The sequence below is a fragment of the Leopardus geoffroyi genome, chromosome A2, assembly GCF_018350155.1.
Source record: "Leopardus geoffroyi isolate Oge1 chromosome A2, O.geoffroyi_Oge1_pat1.0, whole genome shotgun sequence".
Taxonomy (NCBI): Eukaryota; Metazoa; Chordata; class Mammalia; order Carnivora; family Felidae; genus Leopardus; species Leopardus geoffroyi.
Genome location: NC_059331.1, coordinates 81,713,981 through 81,728,582, shown reverse-complemented (window position 1 = coordinate 81,728,582; position 14,602 = coordinate 81,713,981). Strand labels below are relative to the sequence as shown.

Genomic DNA, 14,602 nt, shown 5'->3' with positions numbered 1-14,602 from the left:
TAAAACGCTTTCAAAAAACAAGAACTCTCTATTTCAAAAGCAAATGTTTTACCCTTTCTTTCTTTGACATTTAAGATTTGCCAGCTGCCTAGAAGTGAATGCATTATCATTTTAAAAACTGAAGAAAAAAATTACATTAGCACAATGTACGTTTGGGATTTCAACATACTCCTAAATCATGACATTGCAAATCATTATTCCTAAAGGTGACATTTAATAAATACTAATTGAGTGACTATCCATTACATACCAACAAAGATGCTGACATTAAATCTGGAAAACATTCAGAACTGTATTTTCAGATATCTAAAAATAACAGGAAATTCACAATTTTCTATCTGTGGTCCTATCTATAGTGAAGAAAAGGGTCCTTTTAGTGCAATGCTAGATAACATAGCTAATGAAACTATTTAAATTCACTGAAATGTCTGCAAAGGGCTTCCATAGATTAAATTAAACTGTTTCCATCCTTCACATGCAATACAGGCTTCCCTTGAGACTGGTATTAACCCCCACATGCCTATCGGAGTCTGGTGGGAGGATAGATATGTCCAAGAGTGAGAGTACACTGGCTAATGAAAGGGAGAATGTTCTGTGGGAGGTATGTGCACCACATACATTAACAAAGAAATTACCACATTGTTTGTTTTCTAGGACTTTCTTTTACTCACTTTGTTGACTTAACCAGTTTCACTAAAAAGCTAAGAAAGCAAAGCAAATAACTTAATATACAATACCTGGGAGCACACTAAAACAAGTTATGACAACTTTTAATAACAGAATATGTATGTGCATACATGTGTCCATTTAGATAGATGTATATATAGGATAAATCTATATATCACACCAAATAGTTTACCTTCACACAAGTGAAAAGAACATTAGTTGGGAGTGTAAAAGGACTCCAGTTTTACCACTAACTACAGAGATATTAGCACAGGTAAAGTAACCTAACCTCTCTAAACGTGGGCTTCAGCACCTATTAAAGAGAACTCCTAAATATCCCCTTGAAGGACAGTAATGAGAAGCAATGACGTCATGGAGCAGTATCTCCAACCACTATCCAAATACAAATTGTTACGTTCAGTAGAAAAATAAATCATGTGATAACTAGAAACTTTTGATCCAATTGAGTTGTTTTTCAAAATGAAAAATAACACTTCAGAATTCTAGATAGATTTAAAAAGAGTCCTAAAATTTTTCTTTCCTTAAAAACTTTATGTTAGGGGCGCCTGGGTGGCGCAGTCGGTTGGGCGTCCGACTTCAGCCAGGTCACGATCTCGCGGTCCGTGAGTTCGAGCCCCGCGTCGGGCTCTGGGCTGATGGCTCGGAGCCTGGAGCCTGTTTCCGATTCTGTGTCTCCCTCTCTCTCTGCCCCTCCCCCGTTCATGCTCTCTCTCTGTCCCAAAAATAAATAAATGTTGAAAAAAAAAAAAATTAAAAAAAAAAAAAACTTTATGTTAAAAAAAAAGTATTTGGGGGGCACCTGGATGGTTAAGTCAGTTAGGCATCCAACCCTTGATCTCAGCTCAGGTCTTGATCTCAGGGTTGCGCGTTCAAGCCCCCAGACGGGCTCTATGCTGGGCATGGAAACTACCTTAAAAAAAAAAAAAAAGTATTTTTATAAAAAGTCTAAGTTTCCTTACCCTTTATAATAATCAAAGTATTGTGTTTAAAAAAAAAAAACTTCAAATCTGTCTTATAAAGTGTTCATCTGATTATAGACAGAAAAGTTACTTCAATACTTCAACAAATGATAAAGTTAATTCACACATCAGGATCCACAGAATGGAGGCTGCCCAGGTGGCCAGGCCCACAAATCTAAACTCAAGTCAGCCTGCACTTACAGGAAACCCATCAGGGAATCCTAACACACATCAGCCACAATCCTCCAACTCAGCTTAGCTAGCTTACCTTACCCTAAAAACAGGACCTGCTAGCCTTGTAAGAAAATCCCGACCTCCTTCCCAATCACTCACTGTTTCCACATCACCTCTTCTGTGCCCTATAAAATGGACTACTGCAAAAAATGTCTCAGAAAGAGTGCTCCACGACTCCTGAAGCACTGTACTCCCCAGATCCATGGATTTTTTCTTCCCAAAAATAAAGACATTGAATTTGTTATGAAACTGTGTTATTTTTGTCATTTGACACAAGTAATTCACGAAGAAATTCTACCTTAACAAAAGCACCGAGACTCAGAACAAACAATTTTGAGACGAATGAGTGTGGAACACACCTGACTCTCTGGGGTACAAAGTAGAGAACATGTTCTCCCTTCAAAACCAGTCAAGGACAACAAATGTTCTTGATCACAGAACACCAAAGGCTCTGAAAATCTTTGCTATTTGAGACAATTCAAAATACTGAACTAAAAGTCATTTCACAAGCTATTAAAAGATTTTAAGTCACTAAAATATGCACACTATAGGTGCCTCCTCTACAAGAAATGTTTTCCAATATGTAAATAAGAAAGCAAACGGTTTTTTAATGTTTATTTATTTTGAGAGAGAGTGAGGGAGAGAGAGAACCCCAAGTAGGCTCCACGATTTCAGCACGAAGCCCAACGCAGGGCTCAATCCCATGAACTGTGAGATCATGACCTGAGCCAAATAAAGAGTGGGACGCTTAACCAACAGAAGCACCCAGGCACCCCTCTAATAAATAAATATTTTAAAAAGAGAAAAAGACACTCGCTCACATGCTCTCTCTCAAAATAAACTTAAAAAAATGTATTAGAAAGCAAAGCTTTGATTAGAATTAGAAACAATAAACAAGGTGAGAATTAGAAACAATAAACAAGGCAGCTTAAGACCAAAGCCCATTTTATTTTTTTTAACGTTTATTTTTGTGAGAGAGAGAGAGAGCAAGAGAGACAGAGAGTGTGGGGGGGGGGAGGGGCAGAGATAAAGGGGGACAGAGGATCCCAAGCAGGCTCCACGCTGACAGCATAGAGTCTGATGCAGGGCTCGAGCCATGAGAGCATGACCTGAGCTGAAGTCGGACGCTTAACAGACTGAGCCACCCGGGCACCCCAAGACTATAAGCCCATTTTAAAATACCACCTACAGGGGCGCCTGGGTGGCTCAGTCAGTTGGGAGTCTGACTTCGTCTCAGGTCATGATCTCACAGCTGTTGAGTTAGAGCCCCGTGTCGGGCTCTGTGCAGACAGCTCAGAGCCTGGAGCCTGCTTCAGATTCTGTCTTCTCTCTCTCCCCCCCTCCCCTGCTCACACTCTGTCTGTCTCTCCTTCAAAAATAAATAAACATTAAAAAAAAATTAAAATACCACCTACAGTAATACAACTGGAATCCTTAGGATAATCATACTAAAACAGCATGTTATGGCAAATTGAGAAAGCATGCATAAAGAGGTATATTTAATGAAACGACACGGTTATCACCTCAATTTCTTTTTTTTTTTTTTTCAACGTTTTATTTTATTTTTGGGACAGAGAGAGACAGAGCATGAACGGGGGAGGGGCAGAGAGAGAGGGAGACACAGAATCAGAAACAGGCTCCAGGCTCTGAGCCATCAGCCCAGAGCCCAACGCGGGGCTCGAACTCACGGACCGCGAGATCGTGACCTGGCTGAAGTCGGACGCTTAACCGACTGCGCCACCCAGGCGCTCCTCACCTCAATTTCTTAAAAACAACGCAAATAAGTGCAGTCATCTGTTATAGCCAGTAACACCTATATGATATAATTACTTAATTGAAAAGGTTGGGGCTGGTGGGGAGGAAAGACTAACTTGATGGTTAAGAAACTAAGAAGTATATCCTAAATCTGTTATATGACCTTAAGTGCTCATTTACTGTTCCTTAAGCCAAGATTTGAACAAAAATATTCTTTCAAATGTGGCCTCTCTCTCTCCTGTCTCTCTCTCCATCAATTATGCAAAAAGAAAGCTTTTTGTTTTTTAAAGTATAACCCATAAAGAACAGGAATGGAGAAACTGGTCTTCATAGCTCCTGGATAGAAAGGAAGGGGACTGAGGGGGAAAGCACTCTCTTTTACTTCTGACTTCAGTTCTGGTTCCAGCTTTTACGGTACTGAGCTTTCTTGACTTACAACAGGGTGAATCCCAATAAACCCATCCTGAAGCTGGAACTAACTCAGATCAAAAATGCATCCAACACACCTAACCTACCCAACATCACAGGCCTACCTTGCATGTGCTCAGAACACTTAGTCCACAGCTGGGCTACATCATGTAACACAAAGCCGGTTTTGGAATAAAGGGCTGAACAGCTCATGTATTTATTGACTACTTAAACTGAAAACAGAATGGTCGTGTGGGGACAGAATGGCTCTAAGTGTGTCGACTGTCCACCCTTGTGATCATAGGCCTGACTGGGAGCCTGGGTACTGCCAGGATCATACCATGAACATTACCTTGGAACAGTTCAAAATTCAAAGTGTGGTTTCTACTGAATATGTATGGCTTTTGCATCACATCAAGTTGAAAAACCAAAAGTCAAACCATAGTAAGTCGAGACTGCACTGAATTGCGTAACATTTATTTTTTCTTTTTTAAAGTTTATTTATTCTGAGAGAGCAAGTGAGAGAGAGCAGAGGAGGAGCAGAGAGGAGGAGGAGCAGAGAGAAGGAGAGAGAAAATCCCAAGCAGGCTCCATGACACCAGAGAGGAGCCCCAACTCAGGGCTCAAACTCACGAACCAGATCATGACCTGAGCCAAGATCAACAGTCAGACGTTTAACTGGCCGAGCCACCCAGGCACCCCTGAATTCTTTAACACTTAAAAAGTCACTATCATTGAGATTCACTTTCTCCATCTGTAAAATGAGAGGCCTGGGCCACACCTGTAAGGCCCCTTCCACCTCCCTGATTCTAACAGCCGGTGGCTGCACCAGAGAGCCTGCTCAAAGCCACAAAAGAGCTGTCCCCTCTAGCGTGGCTACTCCCAAGCCACGTGCCCCTCCCAAGTTCTCCTCCCTGGTAGGAGGTTCCCCTCTAAAGTTAGCTCAGATGCAGCCACCTTCCCAGGCTGGGTCAACAAGGAATAAGCACAGCATTTTTCATCTGAGAACAGCAAGGTTAGCTCCTTGGAGAAAGTGTAGTTTCATGGGTTTATCAAGCAGACCAAATTATTTAGAGCTTAAAATCTTTCAGGAGAGATTTCACAACAAATCTGATAATCAAACAGCCATTAGATTTCCAACCTTATAATAAGATTTCAGATATAATTTGTAAGGGCCTATATACTTAAATCATTCTTAGAGTCATTTACCAAACATGGTGTGAATGTCTACTATGTCTAAATTCTAGCTTTCCAGGTATGGTGGACAATACAATCCTCTGACCTCCAAGCATTCAGAATCCTTTAGGGGGTAAAAAACATCATAAGCAACCATATAGATTTTGGAGAAACAGGTTTACAGAAGTGTCAGCTATGAATACCAAAAACTGTAGTTTTTAGTATAAGGCATTTCCATAAGAACTGGCCCAAATTCAACTGGTAAGGAATACTTTTCCCTATACGCCACGTGGTTCACACAGGAAGTTCTGTGACCCCAGGATCAGGGATGCCAAAGACGCAGATAAAAAGGTTAATGACAAAAACCAAACCACTAGTGGGGGTTTTTACAAGGAGGCAAGGCCCAGGGCACTACTGAGGTCAGACCCTGTTCAGCCCCATCTCCTGACAGTATAACATCAGGTTCACAGTGGCATCCTATGACATCCCCAAGAGGTCAACTAACAGAATCAAGTTCAAAGGAACTTTGAAATTCTGTAAGTTCAACCCAGTATATTTTCAGAATACTAGTAAGTAGGTAGTAAATTATAAAAGCACATAAAAAATGGATATAATTAAAATATACTTGGGGTGCCTGGGTGGCTCAGTCGGTTAAGCATCCAACTTCGGCTCAGTCATGATCTCACAGCTCGTGGGTTCGAGCCCCGCGTCGGGCTCTGTGCTGACAGCTCAGAGCCTGGAGCCTGCTTTGGATTCTGTGTCTCCCTCTCTCTCTGCCCCTCCTCCGCTCATGCTCTGTCTCTCTCGCTCTCTCAAAAATAAACATTAAAAAAAATGTTTTAAATTAAATATACGTGCATCAGTAACCAGGAAAAACCACATTACTAGGAAAAGGAACATAAAAAATTTAAAACATTTTAAAATAAATACTTCCTAGTTTGTCATCTCTGAGTCTTACAGTTTCCTTGTCTGGTGCCCATCCACTGTGATACTGGACAAAATGTACATAAACCGTAGCCTAGTGTCTGGCACACAATAAGCCCTCAATAACGGTAAGCCACTATCTTATTATATTCTAAGCACTTTAGTGGAATACGTATTCGATTTTTAAATTTCTGCACTTATAAGATATGACAGCAGAGAGTAATGGCATGAATAAACTGAAATGAAACTCTGGAATGTGTTTTTGTTCTTATATTTGAGTAAAAATAAGTCCCGGTCTTCCTGGAATTCATACAACTCAGAACAAAAATGAAACCATGGTTCTCCAAAGGATTCCTATGCAATCCCATAGCCCCTTATGGCCTCAGCAACTCTCTGGATTTACCAGACTTTTCATAAACCTTGAATAGTGTCCTAGCTCTGAAAATAATAATCCTCTCCACCCTCACCCTCCTTATCTCTCTTTCCTGCCCCCAGGGAGAAAAATGCGCAAACTCATAATACTAACAGTGGCCACATCTACAATCAGCACCTTCCCCAGAGCTTGAGCCCCATTTACAAGAATTCTTTGGCTCAAAGGACTTCCCACCATAGGAACCCGTAAAATAAGCAAGCATGGCCAACTTTGGCTAAATGTCCCCCAAAGCAATTCAGCGTCTTGTATCTCTTACCCAAGTGATGACTAATCTCAGTGCTCTGCCACGTCCCCTTCTGGTGGTCAAAACAGGTTATTAAGAAAGGATGTGATCCCCAGTATAACGATAGAGAGGAGTCCCACGTTGTTACCTAAGTATTTCCAAGCCACCTGAGTACAAAGCCTTCACCCTGGGATTCTTAAGGCTGGCTACACATCAGAATTACCTATGAAGGCTGTTAAACTATACCTGAGTTGGGGCACCTAGGTGGCTCAGTCAGCTGGCCATCCGACTTTGGCTCTGGTCATGATCTCACAGCTCATGAATTTGAGCCCCACGTTGGGCTCTGTGCTGACAGCTTGGAGCCTGGAGCCTGCTTCGGATTCTGTCTCCCTCTCTCTCTGCCCCTCCCCCACTTGTGCTCTCTCTCTTAAATATAAATAAACATTTAAAAAAAATTTAAACGATACTTGAAGCTACTGAATCAAAATGTCAGGTGGGAGTTCCCCAGATAGTTTTTAAAAACTCTGTGTGTGATTCCAATATAGGCAGGGTTAAGAACTGCTGCTTTGAATTAGTCATTGGCATAGAGGTAGGACAGGCATCTAAGAAGGACCAAAGGGACTTTCTGACACCCCTGAATTTATGCTGGCCTAGCAACTGCCAACAATAAAGCCTACTCTTCCTCCCTGTCCCACACTACAAGTTGCGGGGGGGGGGGGGGGGGGCGCATAATCCCCAAGATGACCACACAGCACGAGGACAGGGAAGACCACAATGCTAAGGACAAAGGTTGATAGGTCACAGAGTTGTATTCAGTCCAGCTGGGTCACAAATTTGACTCTGTGCTCCCAGGAGGCCAAACCAAAAGAAAAGGAAACACAGTCAGTGGTGATTCACATTGCCTATTGTAACCCAAAGTAGCCTACACATAAGGAGTGCCCAATATTTATTGAATGAATAAATGAAGAACCAGAGTTTAATTGCCTAATTACTCTTCACTAGGACAGAGTTAATTGTTTTTGAAAACAAAATTATAAAATCAAAATTATAGGAGAAGCAAAAGTAACCAAAGGACAGTGTGACAAAAAGCCAATAGAGGGCATTCCCACTACTAATTAGAGAAAGAAAAACTGAAAAATCCCAGGAAATTCCTGAGGTCTTGAGTTCTATGCTGGTAAAGTTGTGACCCAGTGGTAAAGACTAGAAGATGCCTACCATAAAATCTAGTCCCCTTCCCCCCTTTCTCTTCAGTAACAGAGCCTCGGTTTCACTTATGGTTACTAGCTCTGCGCCACCTAAATGACTACCTTTCCCACCTTTCCAACTAGGGATCAAGCCATATTGACGACATTTTGTGATTCAAGCAAAAACAAGTCTCACATGATGTTCTGGGAGTCTCCTTAAGGGAAAGGGAGACATTTTTTTTGATTCTTCCTGCATCTTGCTGGCTGGAGCCACTGTGAGCCATGAATATGAGGGCGATTCCTGGGAATGGCACAGAGGTCTAAAACGACTTCGGGGGCCCCCCATAACAAGTCTGGACTTTCCAACTCTAGGCCTCCCCAAACGAATCCCAACTGAGACAATAACCATAGCTGCAAAGTTCAGGGAAGCTATGAAAACACAATCCTTCATAATACAGCCTTCCTAATCCAAATGTGGATACCCCGAGCAGCAGACATGACTGCTACTGTTTATCGCCTTACTTACTATGTGCACTTATTATGTGCCACTTTAAATGTATTCATTATCATGTTCGATCCTCACAACATTCCCAGGAGGCAGATATTATCCTTATGTTAAAGGTGATGTCACAAAAGGTTTACAGAGTTTAACAGTTTGCATAAAGTGAAAAAGCTGGTTAACAGCTAGACCTGGAGATCCAACCCAAGTTGAATCAGATTCCAAAGTCCATGCTCTTTCCACTCATCATGCTGGATCTGCAAGGAAAATCCAATAAATTTATCTAGAACAGATACCAGTTTCAAAGTTAGCAACCTATAGCTAACAGTTAAAGGCTCACAGATAGGCTAGCCTTTTTTTGCTTTCAACATTGTCCTTTTTTGTCCCTTTCAAAGTCAAAAGCACTTAGTAGTTCCCTGATAAGTTCCCTTATAAATATAACTGCCCTTTTAATTTTACAGGGAGACGATTTCAATTGATGTGACCCATTTAATTACTGAACTGTTCTCATTTAAAGTTACACTGTGTGGGCACCTGGGTGGCTCAGTCAGTTAACCGTCTGACTTCGGCTGAGGTCATGATCTCACAGCTTTTGGGTTAGAGCCCCATGTCGGGCTCTGTGCTGATAGCTCAGAGCCTGGAGCCTGCTTGGGATTCTGTGTCTCCCTCTCTCTCTGCCCCTCCCCCCCTCAAAATGAACAAACATTAAAAAATATTTTTTAGGGGCGCCTGGGTGGCGCAGTCGGTTAAGCGTCCGACTTCAGCCAGGTCACGATCTCGCGGTCCGTGAGTTCGAGCCCCGCGTCGGGCTCTGGGCTGATGGCTCAGAGCCTGGAGCCTGTTTCCGATTCTGTGTCTCCCTCTCTCTCTGCCCCTCCCCCGTTCATGCTCTGTCTCTCTCTGTCCCAAAAATAAATAAACATTGAAAAAAAAAAAATTAAAAAAAATATATATATTTTTTAAATATATAAAGTTACACTGTGAAGAACCAACAACAAATGAATTCTTTTTATATAGTTCTATACTTCAGCCATATAAACAGAAACTGCACATGAGGCCTTGAAGAGCTTTTCCTTGCCTTGAAAAGATGTCTTTGAGTCCATCCAGCATATAACCACCTAGCATCTTACCCTTCCAACCAAGAAGAATTGTTAATCAAGTTCCATGAAGACACCTTCAGGCATGGGGATCAATGTATCTAGTGTGCTCAGGGCTTTCCCAGTTTCAGCACGGAGAGTCCTACATCCTGAACTTCCTCAGTCCCAGGAAAACCTGGAGGAATGGTCACTCTACGGCCTCGGGGTACCATATAAATGCATAGTTAGGTCTTCAATAAGACTTGCTAAAATGTGAGCAGTTGGGGCGCCTGGGTGGCTCAGTCGGTTAAGCGTCCAACTTCAGCTCAGGTCATGATCTCGCGGTTTCTGAGTTCGAGCCTGGCGTCGGGCTCTGTGCTGACAGCTCGGAGCCTGGAGCCTGCTTTGGATTCTGTGTCTCCTTCTCTCTCTGCCCCTCCCACTTGTGCTCTGTCTCTATCAAAAATAAATAAAACTAAAATGTGACCAGTTTATAGTAAATTGGAGATGACCATTATAAAATATGATTTTAAGATATTTAGGCAGCTAAGCAAAAAGGAATTACAAAGGTCTACATATTCATGCTTAACCAAGAGAATATTACTGACAACATCAAAAGGTTGTCAAACTCTTCACTGTGATTTATTCAAACATGTCTACCAGCATTCATATTTGCCAGTTAAAAAAAACAAGCTGAGAACAGCACATGTGTATACAACGAACAGTTCATCTACACATAAAACTGAGACACTATATGGGCAAAGAATGACAGAGGAATCAACTTCCATCCAAGAATGTTAAAGTACCTCATCTCTGTGAAATGGTGAAGCCTAATTTTGAAGTTTTGACTTTGTGGTTATCATGATTGGCTAAAAACTCTTGCAAGAGTAGAAACAGGAAATCTGTAAATTAAACACGAGGTACACACTTCAGTCCTTTCTAACTTGAACATTCCATGACTCAAGTTCATCACTGTGTGAACCCCTTTACTTTACAGGTGAAGCGAGTCAGGCTGGAGAGTTACATGACATTCAGAGGCTCCAGCTCTGCCTGGTGATAGAACCTGGACCACTTATGAGCCATGCTCTCATCGTAATTATATTTAACAACACTTGGATCAGAAGAGCAATGATCAGAATAAAAAGATAAAGGACACATTTCACCTCATGCAGGATATTTTACTTAGTTTAGCTCATAAACAGATAAATGGGCCTTAAGTTTTTTAAAAAGGGAGTCTAGAAACTTTTTAACTGTCCTTAGTTACTTCAACCATATAATAGCACCATATTCTGAATAAACGCACAGTACTTCTTTTCACAAACTCTCCAAACAAGCCAAAGGAATGAACACAGTAACTTAAAAAGAGAACAAACATCTTTGTAGTTTGAAGAACTACAGAAAACTTTCCAAACCAATTACTGCGTGTTGTCCAGATGTCCTAGCATCAGAGTCTTGTAAGCAAAGCAAACAAGCATCTGACCAGGGTAAGGAGTGCCAGGAACAATCAGGAAGTTTGGTGTTTCTTTATTCTGACAACTTTACTTTCAGAAATAAGAGAGATTTCAGAAGAGCATAGAGGTGTACGGGCACTTCCTTTCGGTCAACGTGTTACTATTCCTTAATCCGGGAAGACCCCCAAATAAGATAAACATGAAAATCTGCCTTCAAGGAAAAAAATGGATTGTTTTAGGTAACAGGTACATACTGAGTTATTTCTCAATCACACTTGTGAATTTATGCTGATCCATCTATAAGCCAGTCCTGGGCCTCTTTAACCAGTGATACTGACCATTCACAAACAATAGGTTTAGGGGTACAATCTGTGGCTGTGACGCTGACCAGAGCTTGCTGAGCAACACCACTCTACCTTGGCTTCATTAGCACACCTTTCTGACAAGAGGCAGCAGTGGATACTACTACAGAAGGCCAGAGCTGCTGTGCTAAGGGACCTTGGGAAACCACTAAAACTTCCCAGCTCTCAGTTTCCTGTTTGCATCATCCGTAGAACGACGTTAATAATTTCACACACTGTAGGTCTATTAAGTTAAACTAAAAATACATAAATACATGAAAGGACTTTGTAAGTCATAGTTATAATACTTATAATACATTATTTAACCACCTGAGTTGGCAAAAGACTATTTCTGACATAACCAAACCAACCCTGGGGTCATAGGAGTTCATACATAATCTATCACAAAAGTCTGTTAATAAAATATTTAAATACACAACAAATAGTTGTAAATTCAAAAGACAAGTCCAGCAAAGCACTAACTATAAAGAGATAGGCAGGCAGAGATAGGTAGAATTCTTCAGTATTATAGCAGTTAGAATGGTTTATTACTTGGGCCTTATGCTAGAAATCACGAGGGATTTTTCTTTAATGCCAATTTTATACATGCTCTCACAGGCCTTCAGCATAAAGATGCTCGCTCATTAACCATTACTTATGTGCGAATATGGCTCCCAAATACTTCTTCAATGCTAACACTTTTTACTTGTGTGCTTTTCAATCTAAAATGCCAGATCAACACAGCCTCCCAGCTATAGCCATATCTTATTTACATAAAGAGTAGAATGGCATGGAAAAACCCACCACATCCACAGCCATCTACCACTACAAAGAAAAAGCAGAATGAAACACCAAAATCAAAGGCAAATAGTATTTTTCCCAACAGAGACAAAATGTTCCCCCTCAGCTTCCCAAACTCACAAACACCAAAGGAACATAAATAATACCGTTTTCAAACATGAGGATGACTCTATCAACTAAAACATAACCAAAACCCTACGATGGAATGCTTACATTAAAAGGTCCTTCATACAATTATCCTCGGACTACTTTAAAAATTAAGTTTTGCAATATGAAATCGGTACAACTTAACTTGGAATTGTGAGTGAAAACAAGGTATGAGAAATACATTAAGTATTTTTCCTCTTTTGGAGACTTACCGAAATTCTTGCAGCAGGAAAGCCTGCAGAATCTAACAAAAAATTTCTGAAAATTGGGACTATATTTTCAGGTAACCCAAAACAATCTTAAGTGAAGTCAATCTCTCTTAAATACACTTGCCCTAATTTCTCTCACAGACCTGATGTTTTCTTGCAACATCAAACTATTGTGGGATATGGGTAATCTTTTCCTTTTAAAGATTACATAATTTCTTCCTAAATGGTATTGATGTCCGAGGCTAAATCAAAAACACTAAAATAGAAATAGAAATGCTAGATATCCACTTTTAAAGAGATTGAAACTGTTTAATTTTCAGAGAGTTGTATCTCAGGAGTGACTGACTCTCTCAATAAATTACTCAGAATTATCAAATAGCAAACACTTCATGCTCAGCCCAAGTAAAGGAGGTGAGTCATATTATAACAGGAAAGGCAAGGACAAGAACTAAATGACTTTTTAAAGGTTAACTTTTCTCATTCTCTTAATATTCTCCAGGTTCGGTTGCCGTGTTGATATCAGATCGTAGCCCGAGGAAGCATATTTATCTCAACTATCAGCGCCCCAGCGAGTTCTATCCCGGGGCGGGGGGGGGGGGGGGGGGGGAGGACCGTCCGCAATAATACCCAACTTAAGAAACAACCACAGAACACAAAACTCAGAAAGCACCAGCTTCCACCACCCCACCCCACCTTGCTCCTTTCTTCTGCTATTCCATTCGTGGTTCATTTTCAAGACAAAAGCAAAGAAACCTGCTGGAATGAAGTTTTCAAAGATAAATACCCTATATGAGGCAGAAATAAGTTGCTCTAAGAATGCTGTCGACCCATTCATTTACATACAGCCACAGAAAATACACCCACATGTATTTCGATCAGCGAAGATGTGACCTGGTGATTTGAAGAGAAGATGGGATCTAAAACAAGTCCCAGAGACGGCTACTTTCCCAAGAGAAAAAAAATAATAATAATGTGGCTCTTCACCCAGGCAGCTTGAGAGACTCGGGCTCCGCAACTCTAGAGGTGCAGAAATTCAAACGAATGCCTGCCGCTCACAAGTACAGCATCTCCAGGACGAGGCAGGGCTCGGCCCCGGTAATCCCACCCACTGCGCGCTCCACTTCGCCGAGCAGTCCAAACGGCCCCAGGCCGGGGTGTGCTGGCTGCCCCACCCAGAGGCCGAGGGGGAAGCGAGCCGCGAAAAAGATACGCGGGCGGGAGAGCGAGCGAGAGCGCGGAGCTCCGGGAGCTACAGCTCGAGGCGGCAGGGGGGCGGGCTCACCTGGCGCGGGGGGCGGCTGGGCGCGCGCGCCGCCGCCGCTGCCGCTGCTCCAGGACTGCGGGCCACAGCGCCCCCGGGCACAGCACCCCCGCGCGGAGGGAGGGGCCGCGGCGGCCGGCGCCCGGGTTCCGCCGCCCCCGGCCCCGGCGCGCCGGCTCCGCCGAGGGCGCCAACAGCTGCAGGCAGCGCCTCAGCGCTCGTCGCCTCGCCATCCCGGGGGCGAGCTGTACCCACAGGCCGAGGCGAAGTTCGCTCCACGTGGGCTGCTCACTCACTGGTTGTGACCTTCGAATCTGGCAGCTCTGCCAGCGGTAGCCCCCTACGGGCCGCCGCTCTGGCCTTTACAAGATGGCCGCGCCCGTGGACCCCAGTGCCGAGGCCATCTTGGTAAAGGAGGCGCCGCGGGGCCCGGGCTTAGCACCCCCTCGGCCGGCCCGCACCTCTCGAGCACTCTGCAGAAGCCTTTTTTTATACAGGATTGGTTACCCTGGCCTAAATCAATAGCTAACTTTCAGATGCATGAACACGTTCCTAGACACCGGCCCTAATTGCTGAGACTAAATGGGATTTAGGTGGCATCTCACAGCCGTTGCAATTGTAGTAGACAAGCACTTGGTAGCAGCATACTTACAACCGATGGTGCCATGAGCCTGGAAGCGAAGAAACTAATTTGAAGTGTGTACAAGAGGTGTTGAATATTAATGGCAGTACTGCCTGGTCACGGTGTGCTCATTACTTTTTAAAGCGATGTCACAGCCTACTGGTACACACAGTTCTTGTCTTTTTTTTTTTTTTTTTTTTTTTTACACCCTC

The 14,602-nt window shown here is 42.6% G+C and overlaps 1 protein-coding gene across 5 annotated transcripts in view; it reads right to left on the bottom strand.

Annotated features, from left to right (window-relative positions):
• NAPEPLD (N-acyl phosphatidylethanolamine phospholipase D) overlaps positions 1-14,152 on the bottom strand; it is a 46,622-nt gene extending 32,470 nt beyond the window's left edge. For 2 of the 5 annotated variants that reach the window (XM_045494552.1, XM_045494553.1), the window contains exon 1: positions 13,790-14,152. In XM_045494552.1, coding sequence (XP_045350508.1) covers positions 13,790-14,001 — 212 coding nt within the window. In that variant the 5' untranslated portion in view covers positions 14,002-14,152. Of the gene's footprint in view, positions 1-1,486; positions 1,537-13,371; positions 13,746-13,789 lie in introns of those variants that run through there. The other 3 variants (XM_045494557.1, XM_045494554.1, XM_045494555.1) reach the window with 3 other exon arrangements.
• Between the last annotated feature and the right edge of the window lie 450 nt (positions 14,153-14,602).